At 43.7% G+C, this 22,859-nt stretch overlaps 1 protein-coding gene across 1 annotated transcript in view; it reads right to left on the bottom strand.

Annotated features, from left to right (window-relative positions):
- Positions 1–624: 624 nt before the first annotated feature.
- LOC144774126 (extracellular calcium-sensing receptor-like) overlaps positions 625–22,859 on the bottom strand; it is a 76,361-nt gene continuing 54,126 nt past the window's right edge. Inside the window, exons 4-6 of the mRNA XM_078659150.1 lie at positions 11,238–11,456; positions 4,955–5,075; positions 625–1,529 (exon numbers count right to left, since the gene is read on the bottom strand). Of these exons, the coding sequence (XP_078515276.1) occupies positions 625–1,529; positions 4,955–5,075; positions 11,238–11,456 (1,245 nt within the window). The remainder of the gene's footprint in view (positions 1,530–4,954; positions 5,076–11,237; positions 11,457–22,859) is intronic.

Genomic DNA, 22,859 nt, shown 5'->3' with positions numbered 1-22,859 from the left:
AGGTTGAGACAAGGAGGGGCCTGTCACTGTGTCAGACACATCAATCACTTTGGTCACTTGTGGCTGATCATTTGTAGAAGAAGCAAGTCCAAAAATTAATATCTTCTTCCTTGATTAAAAATTGATCCCCTTCCTGTTCAGTTTCCATGAGTAAATCCTGAGTTGCTGGTATGTCTCAATCGTTTTTGAGAAGTCAATTCTGTACTTCAGTAAGGTCAATACATCTGTGCAGCGTTTCCTTTCTCGCAGGCAATCTCACTGGTAAATGGTGTTTATTGCTTCGTGCAAATTTCATCAAGACTTCAACACTGCTATTTGATTACCCTAGGGATAGCAGTTCCACATTGTATAAATTTTGCTAGCAGCTTGCGCTCCATAGTATCTGCTAAGCTTAGACAAATGGTGGTCTACACCCCATTTTTAAATCCTGACCCACCATGTTTGGGAGATGTGACCTGCATGCTTTTCAACTTCTGCTCCTTTGTATATTTATGCATATATTATATAATCATATAGTGGTATAGTAAAAGGTTGATTTCTCCATCATAATCTCTTTACTGTCACCCACTATATTTCTCTCATGGGCAAGGCTTGCTTTCATGCCATAATAATTTTGTTTTTGCATTAGAAACACTCTTTTCTAACTAGAAGTTTTCTGGTATTCCTCTCAGGCCTTATGAGAATAATATAACACTTGGGAACAAAAATACACCCCAGCAGGCCAGCACTAGAGCAGAGGATGGCAAACACCTCCACGGCCACCATGTACTTCCCCCGTGTGCTCAGGTACGCTGGGATGAAGGAGATCCACACACTGACAAACACCAGCATACTGAAGGTGATTAGCTTTGCCTCGTTGAAGCTTCCGGGGAGATTCCTTGAGAGAAAGGCCACTAGAAAGCTGACTGTGGCCAGGAGGCCCATGTATCCCAGCATGCAGTAGAAGAAGAAGGTGTCTCCTTCATTACACTCAAAGATTATCTTCTCATTGTAAGACGTCATGTTCAGTTCTGGAAATGGAGGTGATTCGAGCAACCAAACAACACAGATGAGGACCTGAATCATAGAACAGAAGAGAACTATACAGCTTGGCATCTTTGATCCCAGCCACTTTCTGGCAGAGCTGTTTGGATTTATTGCCTTGAAGGCAATGACTACAATTATAGTTTTTGATAAGACAGAAGAGATGCTGATTGAAAAAATTATTCCAAAGACAGTCTGTCGGAGCATGCAGGTGAGTTTCCCAGGACGGCCAATGAATATGAATGAGCAGAGGAAGCAGCACATGAGGGCGACGAGGAGCAGGTAACTGAGTCCACGGTTGTTGGCTTTCACAATGGGAGTTTCGCGATACCTGATAAAAAGGAACAGCACACATGCAGTGAGGAAAAACAGGAAGGCACCACAGGTGGGAAGAATTACACCCAGGGGCTCTTCAAATGAGAGGAATTCAGTCTTTTTTTGGATGCACTGGTCATATTTTAGGTTTGGCCATTGATCATCAGGGCATTTGCTGCAATCATCAGTATCTGGAAAAGAATGGATACGAAGCCATATTTTGAGTTAAACTGTAAATCATAACACAGTACTATAAATCAAAAAATAATTGAATTCAAAAGTTACTCAAATACACTGGTAGGAAATTAATTTACTCAGCTATTCATTGAACACCAATTTTACCATTGGAGGCTTATTTTTATAGTTGAAAGGTTTGTCTTGCTATTAAATAAAAAAATTAAACAGTGAGTAAATGAGTGCCTGTTTTGGGCTAGAATGACTGTCAAATTTTGATTTTCAAAAATGTTATTGGATTTTATTGTTTTAAAGGTACATAAAGAAAAAGTAAAGGAGAGCAGGAAGGAGAGATAAAAAAGAGGGGTATTGGATAAAATATATGAAGGGATTTTAGCACACATCCTACAATCAGGAGCAATATGATATAACATTAAGTCTAGAAGGATCCATATTATCACTATTGTATCCATTACATCAGGTAAACCCCGAAAAAAATAACATTTTTAAATGCCCAATTGTGTCAGCCAGGGAGAACTTGAGGAAGACCGCTCACCACAACCATCGCATATATTGATCCCAGTTTCAATAGTATAGCTAACATGTGGAATAACTCTAATTTAATAATATAGCAAAATACTACTTTGGCGCCATTTAAGTCTGTTTCTTTTAGATATGAAATCATCCTTGCAGGTGACACTGTTCTTCCATACACTTTTTGTTGTACCTCTGCCTTAGTGAGTAGGTCCAAGCCGCTCATCTCATGCCCTCTTCCGTAAGCTATTATTGTAGCCATAATTATCCACTTAAAAATATATTGGTTTTATTTGCACCTAGAAAATGCATGTGCTTCGTTTGTAAGAAAAAAAATTGTTTAAAAATTGTTTTGTTTTGTTAGGTGTTGTGTTACAATTTGAGTTATTGTAGCCACTTCCTTAACATTTTTAGGTCTAGCTATAGGAAGATATAGCTGTCTGCAAGATCCAGTGTCAAAACAGTAAACACTTTATGACAATATTATACACAGAAGGGTTTTGAACAACCCCTTTTGGCTATTTCCCTGGTAAGGTGACCTCTCATAAACTATTGCATGCTTGATGTGTCAGCCACCTTTTGAAACATTCAATGATATTTATGGATGCTTACAAATGTATCTGTTGCAGTTTGAAAGTGTTTGGTGTGAAAGTAGTTCCCCTGCTAAACTGCATCTCTATCCCATATTGACTTTTTTATTGTCTTGCAGAAGGGTGAGCACACAAATATTCACACATACACAAACACGTGCTAAAAGCATTCAAACATTGGAGGGGCATGGTGCAATCAACAGGAGCAGAGAGCTACTGTGACAAGTTGCTCAGCAATTACATCACCAAAAATGGGCGGGTCAGACGTGCATTTGTGGATTGTAAGATAGAGCAGTAGTTGACATCTTACCAAATTCAGGACTCAGTTATCAATAGTGATGGCAAATGAGAAATACAATTGTAAACATGTTTATAGAAAATGAGAGCTAACCTTTGTTCTAAGTAAACCTAATGAAACTTTACATAACTATATTGAACATCTAAATAATGAATAAGTCTATTTTAGGAAAAAAGATATTGTGCTACACTTTCACAAAAATAGAATTTAGAGCTTCATAAAGAGAAGTATGGGTATTTAATGTTTTAGTCACTTGAATGTTGTCAAAGGAGTGTTTGGAATTGAGAGATCTATTTAGGTTCACCTGTACATTGTCTCAGGCCTTAATCATTCATAATGGTATCAGGAACTCGATACTTCAGTGCTTATGCAGCAGAAGTGATTTGAAAATGAGAATCCTGGGCTGTGAGTGTGCTGCTGCTGCTTCTCCTATGCACAGCATGACCCTCCATTTTTAGGCTAGCTGAGCACGTTATACCTCAACTTTGCTAAAGAAAGATGAGTTTTTCTCCTCTCATGAGTGCTTTGGATGCCTCCCACTCCTCCTGTCTCAGCTCTGACACAGTGTGCTTGTACAGGTCAAGACCAACGCTTGCTGCGGAACTATGCTAATCCTTGCATTGAATCAGGAAATGTCATGCTTCTCTTTTTAAATAGGAGTGGGAAGCTGAAAGATAGGACTAGGGACTTTCAGAGAAGGGAGTCTGTCATGGTGTTATCTTTCATGAGAGAAAGATTGCCAAAGCTTAATACTTCAATGATGAGGAGTGAGTGTTCTGCACCAGAACATATTGGTTGTTTTGTAAGGTAGGGAGTATATCATTATATCATTGTTTGAAGTCACAAGTGGTTAGTGAGAGTTAGTGATCAATTGAGCAGCTTAATTCAGCTCTATGCACAACTACCTTGATTGGTGCTAACTGGACAGTAGGTATTGCTATTGCCTTCGTAGGCATAGTAAATGTGCTGCAAGCTTCAATCTTTGTTTAGTGGTGATTTTCAAAACCTTAAGGAGCTTAAGTTGATATTGAGATTTTTTGCCTAACCTTGTACGAGCTGCTGTATATAAATTCCCTTGATGAGGCCTGATCTATTTTTTCATGACAGTTTGGTTAATGTCCTGTGTACTAGGGCAGTCATTTATGCTTTGATATGGAGAGGAGAGGCTTTTGGGCAGATGAGAGGGATTTATCTCTTTTGGTATGGCGTCATGTTATATTATTCGGTTAGAAACATTTTCCATTGCCTGTAAAGGATTTCCTGTTCTGTATGTAATCCTAGGTTTCATCAGCATATAGGCATCTTAGAAAATCTACAACAGGTTTAATGTGCAGATTGAACAGAGAAGGGAACACAGATCAACATCTGTAGGATTTCATTGTGCACAGTAACATAGTTTAAAAGATAGTTTTCAGAGGTCAATTAATTGTACGCAGAGCTGTAGAAAGTAAGACGTAAACATATAAGCTTCTTTGAAAAACACAGAAAGGTGATCCCTGAGTAAGGTGTCTTTGATCCAAGTGAAAATAATATAACTAATGCCCCTAATTTAAGTTTGAAGAACTGTTATAAGTAGGGTGGTCTTTCTCAAGTACATTGACCTATGGGCTTGTGGCAATTACAGTCCGGTTGACCGTCACAGGTTTCCCCTGGCTGGAGATAGCCAATGCACCCCCACTAGAAATCTGGGACTTTGTCTACCTCTAATTTTGGTGAACCAGGAGTTTAGCATTTGGGGCATGTGGCGCTTCTTTGATGGATTCCCCCTTGTAGATGTAAAACACTAAAAAGTGACCCCCTTGATTTGTGAATTGATGACGTCTTGCATATCATGAGAGGTTTGTACAATTTTCTACATATTATTTCTCAGACCGCTTAGTAATATGTATTATGCTTCATTATGAAATGAATGAACATGTATACAGAGGTAAGTTTACCATTTATTGTACTCTCTTTTAGGAAGGAACCAAGTCAATTGTGATTTTAGTTTGTAGAAAAGTATTCCACATATCAAACTTACAAGGGTTGGTGATCTCCCCAACTGAACACGCAACACACTCAAAACAGCAAATGGGTTTTCCTTCTTTGGCAGCCTTTCTGTATCCAGGGGGACAATTTGCATTGCAGACAGAGACTGGAACCTGTGGAGTGACACAGATTATATGGGTGTAAAGAAACATAAGTAACTTGTGCAATCTGAAAGGGGTACCTTGCAATAAGTTATCCTTGACAGATAATGGAATCTTCAGAAAGAATGGAGAGAGAAGACAAGACACAACTAACAGATTAGATCTAACAGAGAGATTGAGGTAGAGAGGAATTTCATAAAATAATCATAGGCAGAGTTTATAGCTGTTAGGTGAAAATATTTAAAGCAGAATCTTTAAGTGGGACGTTATGGTGTTAAACATCTGCTCAAGTTATGTACCATGTCCTGAATTCTTTGAACTGAAGGTGAACATTACCACCTATCTAGATATTGTTCTGTTGACTCAGTTTCCCCAGAGTCATTAGTACCTGTATAATGGAAACGCAGGGGGTTGAGTTAAACAGGATTAGAGCTGGAACTATGTGGTTTCGCTAAGAAATAAGGAGATTTGTGGGGAAGTGAAAATTCTGTGGTACACCATATATTTTCCTGTCTAGCCACATTGTTGATAGGATCTGGGAAGCCAGAATAGTGAGGATCATGGTGCCTCATTAAGACCCAGTGGGGGAAAGGTTAGGGATCCATTGACGTTTGCCAGATAAAAATGCTGGAGATTGCATCAATAAGTGCTGCATGTTACTATGAATAGAGCAGAAATGTCCAAGGCAGTTCAAGACTTAAAGGACCTTAATAATTTACATTTGTTTAACATTCCCAAAGTCTCAAAGACAATGATTTTGGGGTCACATAAAAGCACTTGCAGCAATAAGACAAACTTGTCTTGAGACTGCCTTAGGGCTCACAAAAGAGAAGCATAAAAATAAATTCTGGCTGCCGGCCAGCTCTTAACACAACAATACAATGACTGAGTCAACCAAGAGTAGCCATGCTTAATAAACTGAAAATTGCATTAGTTAAGATAAGGAGGAAGGTATGTGGCCAATAAACTAAAAATGAGGCAGAACCTAGAGGGCATTTATAGCCTACTGCATAGAGCAGAGAACATGATTTTAAAACAAAACGAAAGTGGACATCTTCCATTCCTTTTATTGAGAGCTGTACTCACGAGGCAGGAAAAGAGGGGAGAGTCATTGGAAATATTTTTTATACCAGTGAGTGGACCTTCCTTTTTAGATTGATTAATTTTTCATACTCTACCCTTTGTTCCCTTACAATCGATTATTAACAAATTCTGTGGAAGACACAACATGCCTGAACAACATAGAGAATAATCTTTGAAGATCAGGTTTGGATGTTACCTTACAAATTTCCTAGGGGCATCTGACAGGTGCGGAAGGGGATATAGCATGTCTTCTTCATCCCCGCCCCCATAAATGTTGGGCATGCCCATTACTGTAAGCATTTTGGGAAGGAAGAGTTAGCATCAATAAAGATCAACGTGGTTTTGACAATAGTCGCTTTTCCAGTTATTACTATTATTGTGCTACAACCTGTCAAGTTGGGGGAGATTACTGCCAGTATTGTTGGTAGCATTTAAATTAATAATACATGAGAGAGTGGAAGCAACAAGTCACCCTTACTTGGCAGGCCTGATGCTTGAGGAAACTGAAACATTGAGTGCTGAGAGTTTATCCGGCTATGTCACCAAAACTAGGTACGATATTTTAGCCATCTGGTAGCCGCTCTAAAATGCATGGAAGGGGATCAGCTCAAGGTGAAATGTCCCCCTTCATTGAGAGCAATGAATAAACCTGCCACATGTAATTCAAAACAGGTAATTTATTTAATAACGTACTCGTGCATCTAAAATATGTTGTGATGACAACGAGGAAAGTATGATTATGTATGAACAAACACAGAAATTTTACAAGGCGTAACAAAATCATGACACGCCTCATTTGTCACGTTTTAGAAAAGGATCACACAGAAGAACTACATAGGATAAACATTGACAACCCTCTCAAACACTAAAGCCATTCCCTGAGAAAAGGAAAATAGTTAATCTTTCACCTCAAGACCTAAACACATGAGTGAAAATTATGGCATTCTGTGAAATCAAATGAAATCCATGAAATATGGCTACACAGCAGGGTCACTCTAAATTGGACATTTTAGGCCTTTGGGTTCTGGCTATTTGGAGAGCTACTATCGGTAGTAATGTCTGGTCGCGTATTTACTGTGTATGGGAAGAATATTAGGAAGATGTGCAGTTGTTTTATCTATTGTTAAATTGATCCATCTGCATTAAAATTTGTTCTGTGTTCATATATTTCTATTAGGACTACCATATGTATTTGTCCCTCATGACTGATTGTAGACTATTAGAAATTGTAAATATATATCCTTCCATGAACCATTGTGATGACTGCTTATTAACTTACAGTCTTGTAATAACACTGTTGGAAAGACACAGTGGAACTCTCAGACTACAGTGTCAATGGAAAAGCAGGCGCCCCCAAGTTTGATGCACTATGTCACGCATCCATGTGAGGAGTCAAGATGCAAGTCACTCAATATGGAAGAAAAACTGCTTGTTCATTCTGTCTTCAAAGATAACTCTCTCTTTTCTCTCATCCTGGGCTCCTCGCCCTTCACCTGGGACGACTCCTGGTGGCCCCCCGCCCTGGGCACCGCACCCAAACCGACAGACCACGCACGCAACCTGGGCTTCATCCTGGACTCCTCCCTCTCCATGACCAGACAAGTCAACGCCGTCTCCTCGTCATGCTTCAACATCCTACGCATGCTACGGAAGATCATCTGGTGGATCCCCACCGAGACCAGGAAGACCGTCACCCAGGCCCTCGTCACCAGCCGACTGGACTACGGCAACGCCCTCTACGCCGGAACCACCGCCAAGCTCCAGAAGAGACTCCAGCGAATCCAGAACGCCTCAGCCAGTCTCATCCTCGACATCCCACGTAACAGCCACATCTCCGGACATCTGAGAGACCTGCACTGGCTCCCCGTCAACAAAAGAATCACCTTCCGTCTCCTCACCCACGCACACAAAGCCCTACACGACCAAGGCCCGAGCTACCTCAACAACCAAATCAACTTCTACGCTCCCAAGCGCCACCTCAGATCAACCAGCCGCGCCCTCGCCGCCGTACCCCGCATCCGAAGAGCGACTACAGGAGGAAGGTCCTTCTCCTACCTGGCCGCCAAAACCTGGAACTCCCTCCCGACCGACCTGCGCCTGACCCAAGACCACCTCTCCTTCAGGAAGAAGCTCAAGACCTGGCTGTTCGAGCAGTAACGGCACCCCCCCTCCTAGCGCCTTGAGACCCTACGGGTAAGTAGCGCGCTCTATAAATGTCTTGATTGATTGATTGATTGATCTCTTTTCCTGAGATCACAAGGCGCGGTAACATCTGAGACATCGATCCCTTGATGAAGTAAGTGGGAGTCTTGTCAATGCAAACCTGTAGGTCTCGCCTTGACAAGATATTGATGTATGTCCCCCTTCCTCTTTAAGATATGGTGTATGACTACAGGGAGATATTCTCCATCCTCTCCTATGAGGGTTCTCACTCTTAATAACTGGGTGAATTTGATTATCTGTCAAGAGAAATATTTCTGCACCGCTGTACATTCTAGAATGTGACACCATCACATTTGCATGTCATATTTTGCAGGTTAAAGATCACTGCATCCTCATGTGGACATTAATGATGTGTATGTATGTATGATATTCTTTGTCTCATTGGAAAAACACTGAGATCAGATACAAGTATCTTTGTATAAATGTGTTCATATTTATTGGTTGCATATGTATCGACTACATAGCAAGATGATTGAAATGTAAGTTACAAAGGGATCACTATAGTCCTGATGAAAGCCTTTTGATGTTTAGGCTGAAACATGTTGGATACAATTTGGAGCCCCTTGCTGCACATTTGCTCAATATTTAAATCAAACCATTACCATGATGATGACATTTGTAAAGTTCATAACCTGTAACTAACTGCTACTAAAAACTGATTGTATGCTGGATATTATTGAACAGTTTGCAATGTGAATATATACTATGCAGTTCAGTGCTACATTTATGGACACCTTTTTCCCCAAACACACCAAATTGAATGTTTTTCATCCCAGAGGAGCAACACTGTTTCTTGAATAGAATAGTGGAGTGAGGCAAACAGGATGGTAGGAGTCATTGGGTATTATCAATCAGAGCAGGAGGACTAGAAGGAAGGGATCACTGGGTGAGTCCGCTCAAGACCGGAGAACTGAATGAGAGGGATCACAGGGTTTGTTCACTCAGGGCAGGAGGACTAGAAGAGAGGATCACAGTGCGTAACCATTCGGAGCAGGAGTACTAGAGGAGAGGAATCACAGGGTGTGACCACTCGGAGTAGGAGGACTAGAAGAGAGGATCACAGGGCATGACCACTCAGTGCGGGAGGACTAGAAGAGATGGATCACAGTGTGTGAATACTCAGCGCAGGCACTAGAATAGAGGGTTCAGAGGGTGTGACGAGACAGAGCAGGAGAGCTAGAAGAGCGGGATTCCAGGCTGTGACAATTGAGAGCAGGAGGACTAGAAGAGAGGATGACAGGCGTGACCACTCCGGGCATGAGGACTACAAATGAGGGATCACAGGGTGTGACCACTCGGAGCAGGAGGACTAGAAGAGAGGGATCACAGGGCGTGACCACTCAGAGCAGGAGGACTAGAAGAGAGGGATCACAGGGCGTGACCACTTGGAGCAGGAGGACTAGAAGAGAAGATCACAGGGCGTGGCAACTCAGGGCAGGGGCACTGGAAGAGAGGATCACAGGGTATGCCCACTCGGAGCAGGAGGACTAGAGGAGAGGATCAAGGAGTGTGACCACTCAGGGCAGGGGCACTGGAAGAGAGGGATCACAGTGTGTGACAACTGAGATCAGGAGGACTAGAAGAGAGGGATCACAAGGTGTGACAACTCAAAGCAGGAAGACTAGAAGAGAGGATCACAGGGCGTGACCACTCTGGGCAGGGGCACTGGAAGAGAGGGATCACAGGGCGTGACCACTCACAGTAGGAGGACTAGAAGAGAGGATCACAGGGTATGACCACTCAGAGCAGGAAGACTAGAAGAGAGGGATCACAGGGTGTGACCACTCTGGGCAGGGGCACTGGAAGAGAGGGATCACAGGGCGTGACCACTCACAGCAGGAGGACTAGAAGAGAGGATCACAGGGTGTGACCACTCACAGCAGGAGGACTAGAAGAGAGTGATCATAGTGTGTGACCACTCGGAGCAGGAGGACTAGAAGAGAGGGATCATAGTGTGTGACCACTCACAGCAGGAGGACTAGAAGAGAGGGATCATAGTGTGTGACCACTCGGAGCAGGAGGACTAGAAGAGAGGGATCATAGTGTGTGACCACTCACAGCAGGAGGACTAGAAGAGAGGATCACAGGGTGTGACCAATCTGCCTAGAGGGCTGGATGAGAGGAAACATGGGATGTGACCTCTCACAGCAGGACGACTAGAAGAGAGGGATCACAGGGTGTGACCACTCAGACTAGGAATCAACACCAGTAGAGATAGTACACTGATGGGGATAGACAGGGTCAGAGAATGGATGATATGGTTAGGGAGGACAGGACTGAGGGGAGGATTAGGCAGAAAAGAGTATGATTTCAGTGGAGATATGTTGGGGCTGGAGTAATTGCTGTATTTATTATTTATTTGTGAAGTGTTAGCATAGGCAGCAGTGTTATATTGCTTAAAAAGATGAACCCAAGGAGTAAAGACCAATGAGCAGCAATATGTCAGCCCAAACATAAAGCTCAGTTCACTGGCATGCAGGCATGTGTTCCAGGTACTTCCAGATGTTTTGATATTTCTGCAGATTGTTTAAACATGTGTCAGAGGATTATGTGTATTGGATCTATTAGTAAAGTAAGTAAAGTAAAAAACTACTTTTATTTGATCTGTTAAAATCATAAAAAGAGTGGAACATACCACCATGATGAAAACGTCACAAAACAGGTACTGAGATAAAAATGATATTAAAACATTTTTAGTTATTGTAACCCTTGTGTGTAAAGGAACCAAAGAGCAGCAGATTATCATAACAGCAATTAAAACATGTCCACGGTTTATAGTGAAATTAAAATGTTGATGCCAACGTACAATGGAGAGGGTCCATTAGGGACTGATGCACCTTGGGTGCTCATGAAAGATTTTCCTCTTACCCGAGAGTCTTGAGCCCATACGATGGCTTTCGTATTGACATAGACATAATCACGTTGTTGGGGATCGAAGCTGCCGACAGTCAACAGTTTGATGTCATCAGCATTAAATATCTGCACATTGAGAATGTCATAAGCACGCGGGGCATCACCATTCGCATCAAAGTAGATCCGGTCACCATTCAGAAGGGATATATTGACTTTCTTCACGTAGTGGAGGACCTGGAGGATTCAAGCACAAGCATAGTTCATTGTGTGATTTCTATGCAGTCCATTGAGGGGAGAAAAATAACTCAATTCATCATCTGATCACTGGTTATTCAACTCTGACAAAGTGGTCAGTTTACTATAGTAGGATGTACCATGTTACTCCGCATACTTTTACTCCGCATACCGTTACAACGCGACTTTTACAACGCATACCATTACAACGCATAGCGCTTTGGGGTGCTGGATAGTGGTAAGTATAATTTACTATTCTAACTCCAGTCCCCGTGGACCCTAGGGAAGGTGTTGGATAGTAAATTATACTTATTCCCTATCCTAGAGCGCCCCCCAGCGCAATGCGTTGTAATGGTATGCGGAGTAAAAGTCGCGTTGTAATGGTAGTGCGGAGTAAAAGATGCGTTGTAACGGGTGTATACCCTATAGTAGCCCATTCTCCTCATACTGTCTATTTCCCATAGCATCTTGTATTACTGAAGCATACAGCCAGATGAGGAGGTGTGTGAGTGTACCCTGAGCACATGGAGATGTGTGGCTCACTGGTTAGAAGCGGCACTCCCTGATGCAGAGGTCTGGCCCGGGACCAGGGTTCAATTCCCGACACATTGTTCGCTGACTCGATAATTCTCGCCTCGGTGCCTACTCTAATCATGGGTCCCACTCTGCCACTCTGGGCAATAGCTTGCTTAATCTCCAGAATGGCCCCATTAGCGCTGGCATGCCTGGCTTCACCTTGGGGGTGCCCAGTAGGAAGCATCTCACAGATTTGTGAACATGATTTTGCCCCTTCAAAGGAGGCGCTAAGAGGAGAAATGCTTTCATTTCTCTATGCTTTTCTGCAGCACATATGCAAAGTGGTAATAGCTTAGAATTGTGCCTAGCATAGTATTTTGTACAGGAAGGGTACCCTTACTGTAGAAAACCTATGCTACACTCATGCACACACCCCAGCGCTGCGGCGCTAAGGTGTGTGCATGGCGCACGGCAGCTGAAATCAGTGTTAGCACAAGGGAAAGGGGAGGAGAGAGCCATATCTCTGAAGATATGGCGCTCTCCTGCTCCCTCCCTGTCGCACGACGCAGCGCAGCCTCACTGCGGGCGGTGCTGCGTTGCGTGAAAATCCCCCCCTAAGTGCCAGGTCCCAAGGCATTTCTCATTGGTCCAATGTAGCTTGCGCCACTCACTGCCCCTTGTAGCTCTGCAAAACTCCAGTGCCAAACCATTGACCAAACACCACACACCTCCAATTGTGATATTGCAGACAAGGGGTCTCCAACCCTTTTATAACAAGTGCTACTTATGTTCAATAAAAATCATCACAATCAACTAATATTATTACTGGTTAACACAGCAGACAAGATTACCTTAGTGACTCTCCTGTGCATGAGTACCAACAATGATCCCCTCGGCGCATCAAGCTGGGCTGTCAGCAGTGAAAAAGCTTTATCAATGTGTACTGCCTGTACATGGGTAATATATAGCAGATATAGCTGCAATGCCCCTGGCATCAGGTAATAGCTCGGGGTGGGTGGTAAACTCCACTCCGCCAGCTGAGTTTGCAGAGTTTGGCCACTCCTTGCTCGACAAAAACACTGCCGGGTGGGCAAAGTTTACCGGCGCCCAACCCGGATTTACATGCCTCTATTTGCATTCAATCATAGTAGCCCACTTCAACTCACATGGACCTTGCAAAGGCTTCAGCCATCTTGGAAGAGTTCAGCGCCCCCCCCCCTCCATGTGACTAGGCAGCACATGGCACAACACAGGAACTCCTGTTTCAGCTGGGGAGCCTGCTCGATGACACCCAATTTGGGAGCCTGCCTCTCTATTTATCCTCCCAGGGAATGGGGAGTCGGGGGGAAACATCCTTTACAACGAAACTTTTACAACACAGGTTTTACAACGAAAACCATTACAACGCATTGCATTGGGGGGCGCTCTAGGATAGGGAATAGATTTAATGTACTATCCAACACCTTCCCTAGTGTCCACGGGGACTGGAGTTGGAATAGTAAGTTAAACTATTCACTATCCAGCACCCAAAGCGCTATGCGTTGTAAAGGTTTGCTTTGTAAAAACTGCGTTGTAACAGCATGCGTTGTAACGTCATACACCCGGAGTCGGGGTGTGTTGCAGCACAGCTGGTCGAGTACCCCTACTCAGTGACAGCAGAACAGGATGGAGCAGGGCAGGCGCTGCAGTCCCCTGGCACTTAATTCTGAATTACTTACCTGCAGCTTCTATCATCCTGAGCTATGCTGCTCCACCGCATCGCCTGCAGCTTCCACCAGCTGAACCCCGGCAGCAGTAAGTGGCACTTCCCTTGAAGGGGGTTTTTCCATAGTGCAAAACTGACTTGCACCTTGGCACTTTAAACAGTGGTTGTAATTATCAGCAAAATGCCTAATCAATCTACGAAGATGAAATGAGTAGTCCATTTTACCGAGGACCTTCAACCCCCTCAGCTTTCTCAGTTCAACGGGAACTTAGACTTTCAGGCCAATCAAGTAATCATACATACACAGCCACAACATCCCAGCTACAGACTTCGCAGTCCAACACATGTAAAATAAACTGAAGGATGACATGGCATTGAGGGGGGTGACTGTTCTGCAATGAACACCTGGTAATTTATTCAGCAAAATCTAACTTATTCCCTTTATAGCAGCATATTTGCTTGCAAATATAAATCAATCCAATATCCCATAATGCCCGAGCACAGTCTCGTTTCATAAAGTATGAATATAAAAACTATGGGTGGGTGGAACTCCACAGAAACCTATTTAGGTTTGTTGATGTTTTAAACACTCTGCTAATATGATCTGCTCAAAGCTAGACAGACAACCACACCACGTGGTGGACTGTCAAGAGAAAGTGCTAAGAAAAATGTGTCAGACAGCACCTCTATATATTTAGCACTGATTGTATTGTATTGTATAGTAATTGCATTTATATAGCGCTTACTACCCCTGATGAGGTGTCACAGCGCGTTTTTGTTGACTTGCATGCCCCTCCGGAACTTAATTTTATTTATGTATGCGATTTGTATAGCGCATAACTACCCGGAGGTGTCTCAGCGCTAAAAAGATAGTAGAGCAGACAGTTGGAATGAGTGATTACTGGTTGTAAAGCCAAGTTTTTACAAGCTTCCTAAATGTCAGAACGGAGGGACTGGCCCTAATGTGAAAAGGGAGGGTGTTCCATAATGTTTCTGTGGCAACCGTAAAGCGTCTATCTCCCCAGGATGATTTCCTAGTACATGGGACAGTTAAGGAGCGAGCTGAGGAGGAGCGCAAGGGTCTGTTGGGGGTGTACGGGCTTAATGATCTTCTTAGGAACTCAGGTCCGGAGTTGTTAATTGCCCTGTATGCGATGCAGAGTGCTTTGAATTTAGTTTGGCTCCTGACCGGTAGCCGGTGAAGTTGGCATATAACTGGAGAGACAGATTTAAATTTAGACAATATTCTGGCTGCTGAGTTTCGAACGAGTTGCAGCTTATTTAGGACTTTCTCCTGGGCATTTAAGAAGAGGCCATTGAAATAGTCGATCTTCGAAATGACCAATGTGACCATGAGGGTTTTTTCTGCGCTCAGAGGGAGAAAAGGAAGGAGTTTCCTAATCATTTTGAGAATAAAGAATTATGAGGAAGTCACCGAGTTTGCATGGTGTATAAACGAAAGCTTGTCATCATACATCACTCCAAGATTCCTAACCTTAGTAACACTTTGAGGAGGCGATCCAAACTCGGTTGGCGATCAAGTAGGGGACCAACTGGGAGATAAACTATCAAAGGTCATTACCTCCGTTTTATCGGAGTTCAACTTCAGGCAGTTATGTGCCATCCAAGAGCTAATGTCTCGCATCCCCTCTTGAAAATTTGCTACCACTTCTAGTCTATCATTGTGGACTGCCAACACAAGTTGGGTGTCATCGGCATAAGAGGCTAACCTCATCCTGTGGGTTTTAATGATCTTGGCCAGGTCTGACACTTAGATATTGAATAAGGTCGGACTTAGGGAGGATCCCTGGGGCACCCCACAAGGGAGGGAAAAGACCTGAGAGTAGAATTCACCAAGCTTAACAGACTGAGTGCGATTGGCGAGATATGAAGTTAATAGAGCTCTGGCCTTTTGCTCAATGCCAATGGCAGAGACACGGTCGATCAAGATGGCGTGATCGACCGTGTTGAAAGCCGCAGGCAGATCCAATAGGATCAGGACTGTTGTATAGCATGTTAGGACCCTAGTGTAATTTTCCCGATTCATGCCCTTATATAGGTATAAATCACCTTGTCCTTATATAGGCATAGAAATCATAACCATATTTAGACATAGCCCATGCAGTCCAAAAACAGGCATGGATACTGCCACTAGTTCCGAAAAGCCACAATGATTTATTGGAAAACTCGGCTTCAGCAGATAGGGACTTCCTCTTGCTTGAATATTGATTTGTCCAAGAACTCATGGAGTTTTAAAAAAACTGCGACTCTTTGATGACGTTATTATGTCCACCTTTACGTCAAACTCGGTATAAATATGCCCACACTTGCCCTAGCAAACACACAGTGGTTTGGAGCAGTTCGACTATCTACTTGCCCGATGCATCTTGCTACAGCAGGTGCCGAAGGAAGCCGACCCTCCAGCTGACGCATTGAGAGAGACGCTTTTTTTTCTCTTGCAGAGAAATCCAGCTCCAGTGTTTCCAAGCTCCCCTTGCGGGGTGTTTGGAAATCAAGCCCTGAGACCAAGAAATCCAGACCTCCTTCATTCTAAAACAAGATACGGAGCTGATTAGACCCTAAGAGAAGTCTTGGATAGATTCTTGGCAAAAGATTACTAAACTTATTCTACACCTCACTTACTCCTTCCCTCGTACTAGACTTAGGTTAGGTACATCGGGGTAGGAGTATTTTAGAAGCACCAGTTGAGTACTTTTAGTCTTTATTTATTTATGTATGTATTTTATGGCTTAGAAACCATACCATGCTTTTACAGTATTTTTTTATAACATTCTTCTTGCTGTATGCATTATACTTTACAGCTAGTATTACGATTGTAGCAGTTCATTTCCTCTGCATGAGAAAGAAGACTGTTCAATAAATACTTTTATTGAAAACGCCCGTATCACTATTTCTCTGTACCTCGGGTGAAACGAAGCATGCACGAATGACTGAGTGAAATATCTATCTATTGTTTCCATGACTCTGAAGATATGTTTTTGCGGTTGTCAGAAACGAATCCCTTCTTGTTTATTCGAGAAAGTTTCTAGTGACCTCTGAGGTAGCTGGCACTCACAATTAAGTCTAATATATTCGATAGAGACCTAGTAGACCTAAGTCCTACGTCACATCTATAGGATATATTATTCCAATGCGCAGAGCCTATTGGGAATCTAGGAATTACACTACAGGACTGCCGCACCACCTTTATCTAAGATCATCCTTATCTCGTCCAATGCCATAATGAGGGCTGTCTCCGTCCCATGCCCCTTCCTGAACCCAAATTGGGTGTCATCGAGCAGATTGTTGTGATTGATGAATTGGGCTAATTGTGTGTTCCTTACTTTTTCAATGATTTTTTATGGAAAAGGGAGGCAGGCTATGGGTCTATAATTTTTTTGGTTCTAAGGGATCGAAGTTAGATTATTTGAGTAAGGGTTTGATTATGGCCTTTTTCCAAACCGAAGGGTAAACACCAGTATGAAACATTGTATTCCAACTGCACTAAGGATTGTGGCAATGGGGACAGGCATGAGTTTGAGAATAGAAGCGGGACAGGAGTCTTGGGGGGATCCTGATTTGATAGAGAGGATAAGCTCTCGTACCTGCTCAAATGAGACCTGACTGAATTCTGTAAATGCGGTGGTGGGGGTATTGATTAAATTGTTTGGGGTGGGCAGATATAAATTAGCCTGGGTTGAAAAGTTTGAATACATTTGACTGACCTTATCTTTGAAAAAATTGGCAAGGGAATTACATAGGGCCAGTGAGATTTCAATAGAAGTACCTGTCGGGGGTGTGGAGAGTTTGGTTACCACCTGAAATAGCTGCTTGGTGGAATTTTGGGCCGACTCTATTTGTGTAAGATAGTATTTACTTTTTTCTGTGACGATGAGATGTTTGTATTTAGTCTTTACGCCAATGTCCCATAAAGGATTAGTGGTGAATTTCTATAGTGAAATATGAAAGTAGTTTGAGTGGTGGATATGTTAGTCAGTTATTTGGATTCAGAAGGATAGTGGAGGGATAGAAGAGGGAAACAGTTCGCATTTATGTAACGCTTGCTACCCTTGATGGGTTGTTGATGGGTTTTTTGCGAATAGAACACTACTCCAGAACCCATATATGGAGTCCTGAATGATTTGAATTTGTTGTTAGGTTGTCATCTGTCAACTGTTTCAAAAACTATTTCAGAGTTCTTTTAAGAATGTTTCCAATGTTCCTATATTTGACCACAACCCATAAAATGTATTTATTTTTCAAAGGCTTTATATAGAGGAGAAATGGTCTGAAGATGTCAGAATCGTTTACATAGTAACATTATGTAAAAATATCTCATCAAAATGGAAACATCAACATTTATTTACATATACGCACCCAAAAAAGAAAATGTCAGATGGAAAAATAAATGTAATATTAATATATAACTGTGACGAGGAGGACCCGGACTCGGGCCCTCCTGGCCTACCTGTTAACGTTTCCCCTCTTTTCGCACAGCATACAGATGCCTGGAAGACGCCAGCGGACGCGACCTATGAACCAGGGATGCAGACAACAGACCCATGTTTCTTTATTTGGGCGGAGCTGGAGACAGACACCGCCCACCCCATGCAGGTAAAACCCAGCCCGAACTCTGCACAGGTGTGTGATATACCCGGAGGTGGAGAAGGAGATTGTTGGCGAGAAGACGGAGCGGAAGCAGCGGACTGGAGACCGAGGAGAGAGGAAGACTGGTGGACTGCGGAGGAGAGTCAGAAAGAGCAAAGATCGGAGGAGGCGCGTGGAGAGTCGAGGACAGAGGAGGGGCGAGGAGAGCCGAGGACGGAGTGGAGGACGGAGTCTTCCAGGGAAGGAGAGCGGAGCCCGGAAGGAGGAGGAGGCGGAGACCGAGACTCCAACGACAAGCCGGGAGGCCAACGGGACAGCGCAGCGCCCAGCCACACTTCCCGAGAAATGTGGCTAGAACAGGTACGGGCTCGCTTCACGGGCTGGGCGGGACGGAGGTGGAGTAAACCACCCTGAGGAGCCTTCGGCACACCTAGTGTAAACAAACCCCCCCACGCACCGGCACTGAGATAGGGTTGTTTAGTAAATAGCACGTGTGTGTCCTCACTACCCCTTCCCTTTACTACCCGCACGAGGGTACCGCCCTAACGCTGGTGTCTTTTTCTTCTTTGCGTCTGCTGTACAGGCGTGGACCACGGCGGAAGTTCGGCCTACGACTCCCAGGAGACACCGGGAGCGGAGACTGGGAACAGCGAGAAGCACGTCAGAAGAGATCGACGACCCCCTCCCCTTCTACCGCCTACCAATACAGAAGAGGCGTCTGTATAAAATAATAAAACCCTCTTTGCCAAGTACCCCGGTGTCCGTGAGCCTATTTGAAATCCCTGGCGAAATGCCACAATAACAAATAGCTGAAAGGGATGAAAGAATTCATCTAGCAAAAGGTTGAGGTGAGAGTGACCATCATTTGGTTAAGCGGCTAGTACTTAACACATATTTCAGTAATGTAAAAATTGAAATCTGAAAGTGCTGTTAGAACAATATTTTTTTCACTTACCTTTTAAAGGTGTCAAAAGATGTAATTGTTCTGGTGGCTTCTGCTATGGAGTTCTAGATGCTTAGGTCACTTCCTGAGAATGAGTGTTTTAATATTCGTAATCCCTGCTATTTTAATAGGGACACGCTGTCTTTACTTCCAAAGACAGGTTGTTGAAGGCTTCTGTCCCTGAGTCGCTAGTCAGGAGGCCAGCCAAATAGCAGTTAGAGTCGCGATACAACCTACATCGTAATCAGCCCCTTAATGTTGGTGAGCTAAGAGTGAGAAAAAACTTCACTACGTTTTGCTTCAGTTTTGTCAGAACTTAGCGTTCCAAGTGAAATGCAGAGTGGGCAAAACTTTGCGAACTCTGCTGTTTTTAGGTCGGGCATTCGAGACCTCTTGTATATACTTTAGTATATACTTATATACTTTAGTATATACTTATATGTGTATGTAGTTTGTGGGCTCTGGAGATCAGCCCTAGGACTTGTCTGCTTCCGCTTAGGGACTTTTTTTCTGTTCAACTGCCTCTATTTAACTGTCTTGATAGAAAACAACCAGTAGATGTCAGTAAAATACCAGAATTGCTTTCTGCTGAGGGACTTTGGGGCGTATTACCAACAACTAGCGATAATTATCGCTATGTTGGCTTAGCGGCAATATTTTTATCGCCGAGATGCGGCGATTTTTATCGCTTAGGAACCTTGCTATTATCAAGGTTTATCTCCTAAGCGATAAAAAACGGCCGCAATGCATGAATATAGCTGAAAAGTCAGCGATATTCATGCATTACCGAGCTAATGCTCTTAGCCATGTTATCCACCTCCCATTGGATAACATGGCTAAGAACTGCTCAGGGCAGGCGTTAGCTTTTGGAGATATTCGCGCTTAGCGCGAATATCTCCAAAAGTTGGTAATAGGAGATAGCGATGTTAGCGACTGTTTCCAGTAGCTAACATCTTGGCACGCCCACTTTGCATGTCATTAGTGATAACTATCACTGACATGCAAAGCGGGGCCCAAGATGGTCGCTATCTCCTACTAGCTGTCGCTAACTGGTGTTAGCGACAGCTAGGTAATAGGGAGATAATTTTATCTCCGCTTTCTTGGCTTTTAAAGCCAAAAAAGCGGAGATAAACCCCCTTGATAATATGCCCCTTTATTTTTTTTCTGGCAACTGACTCTATTTAACTTTCTTGATAGAAAACAACGAGCAGAGGTCAGTAAAATACCACAATCACTTTAGCATTCTCTAGATTCCAGTCCATTGAAATTGTCTTCCTGAAGCACCCGTAGACAATAATATTTTTTTCAAATCTTGTATTTTCAATGATATGACCACCGAAGGCCCTGATTTTATATTAAAAACAGAGCTTTGGACTATACCATTTCTCGCGGAAAGGCACTATTTCTCTCCATGTGTTCCCATACCTGGCATGTCATGCAGTTTGGTGCTTACTTTCCCTCCATGTTAAAGAACAGTAGATATTTCAGCACTCAGGCTAATCTGCTGCATAGCAGTATACATATAAGGTCCTAAAGGCAAGACTTGTTATATTACTTATTCGTCTGTATGGCACATTTTTCGTTAACTGGGTTTTGCAGCCCTTCATTTCTCATCATTCAAATAAGTAAGAGAATTACGTTATCCACGATTAATCCTGTCTCATAGGCTACCTATTTTTTAATATTTTCTTTTGCCTATTTAAAATGATATTTCATGTAAGCTTCTGTAAAAAATATTTCTGTGAATATATTTGTTTGGGGAATAGTGGATCATAAACATCTAAACCAACTCTCTCATACACACCCTCTCAGATACACACAGACACTCCAAAAGCCAAGCACCACCTTCTTTGTGTTCTCTCTAGCCTATGTGCTTCTGTTCCCCCACGCTCCACATCGCCTTCCCTCACTTATGTTATGTACTTCTGTTTCCCCCTCCGTGTTGCATCTATCCCTTCCACCCTGATGCTTCCCCATCCACTCCCTCCATGTTACTTCCACTACTGCTCTCTTTGATGCCTCCCTCATCCACTAAATTTATAAAAAATCACTAATGTTCTCCCTTTTTTTATTTACCAATCATACCTGGATCAGAAAATAAAAAGGAAAAAAAGGAAAGCACCTGCGTATTTTGTAGTTACATGCATGGGTGGTGTATGTGCATACAAAATGGCACAGTCACTGTGGTCCTATCATAGAACCTTTTTTGGCTTCCCTTTTTGGCACTCCAACCAGTTGACCCTGTGCAAACACTGTTGAAAACTGACCTGCTCCAGAGACCCCACGGTCCTCCCGCCTGTCTCCCGCCGCCCAGCTGCTCTGTTACCATCTCGAGCCGGGCCGCCGTGTGGAGTGTGGCGAGGGGCTGCCTACAACTCCCGGCAGCCCTTGAGGTCCCGAGCGGCATCACCCAGCGTCAGGAGGCGCATAAAAGCGTCACTAGCCCCGTCTCGCGGGACGCCGGGCGAAGCCCGGGCCAAGGGCGGGCCCGTTGCTGCCAGTTAGTGACCGGTAAGACCGGACCGGGCAACCCCTCTTTAGTTCATCACAAGGTAAATTGTTCTATTCATCCTAGGAACGTCCTCCTTCCAGCTAACAAGTACTGTATAATTCACAGCCGGACCTATATTAAGAACTATCTCCTAGGTCTCTACGGAATATAGTGTAAACCTTAGGCTAAGCTACCATGGGCAGAGGGAGCAGGAGTAAAACTGCAATGAGCGTCGTCCAGATAACATGTCCGATCGACCAATTTATCTCTCGAACTAACGAGGCAATCGATCAGAGTATCTCTCTGCTGGAGCGCAGGGTATCCCAAGACCTTGCGAACGCGAGACGCTCTTCCATGGGCCTCCTGGCTTCAGCGGTATCACCTATCCAGCAAGGTACCAATATCCCTTTGTTGATACCATCTAAAACTGCAGCAGAAATCCATACCGTCCCTAGTACGGTGGATCTCTCAGCCACCCAGCCTTCGTTAAATTCCCATGTGTCAGAAGACCTTGAAATCACCCCAGACTTACAGTTATGCCAATCGCAAGAGACAGCATTAGTCAAGCAGTCTCGTGGGGCTAGGGAGGGCGCTGTTCCAAAACGGGGGAAAGGCAAGAAAAACACGAGTCTACCCAGATATGGTGCCCCCTCAGCGACCGGGGGGGGGGAAGCCTGTCCATTCCAGCCTGAGTGATCCAAAGGTTACCAACTCTCCTGGTATTAATTTAGTTGACTTGCCCGATAATCCTTCCATCATGGGCCAGGCAGGGGGTTCTTGTAGGACTTGTAACACCACCACATACATATTAGTCAGCATCAGGGAGCTTCTTATGCACCACTTAAAACCTCTGGAACGCAGTTTAATGCACCTCGAAAAACAGATAGCGATACTTCCTGCTACGCCACCCACTCAGTCTAGTCTAGTTCAAACAAAACAGGGGGGGGAAACCTAAACCTCTAAATATAGCTCCTCAATCGGCACAACCAGGTCCCCGAGGTATGCCGACCAAAGCTGCTAAGGCTCCTACCATGCAACCTAAGCCCAATACACCATCTGCTTCTTCCCAGTCAATTCCTGGCGTGGGCTTGGCTTCGCTTAGTATGCCCACTGTCCCGTCCCAGGCCCTCTCAGGACTGG

This window comes from Lissotriton helveticus, chromosome 8 (genome assembly GCF_964261635.1).
Source record: "Lissotriton helveticus chromosome 8, aLisHel1.1, whole genome shotgun sequence".
Classification (NCBI taxonomy): domain Eukaryota; kingdom Metazoa; phylum Chordata; class Amphibia; order Caudata; family Salamandridae; genus Lissotriton; species Lissotriton helveticus.
This window is presented reverse-complemented; position numbering and strand designations above follow the sequence as displayed.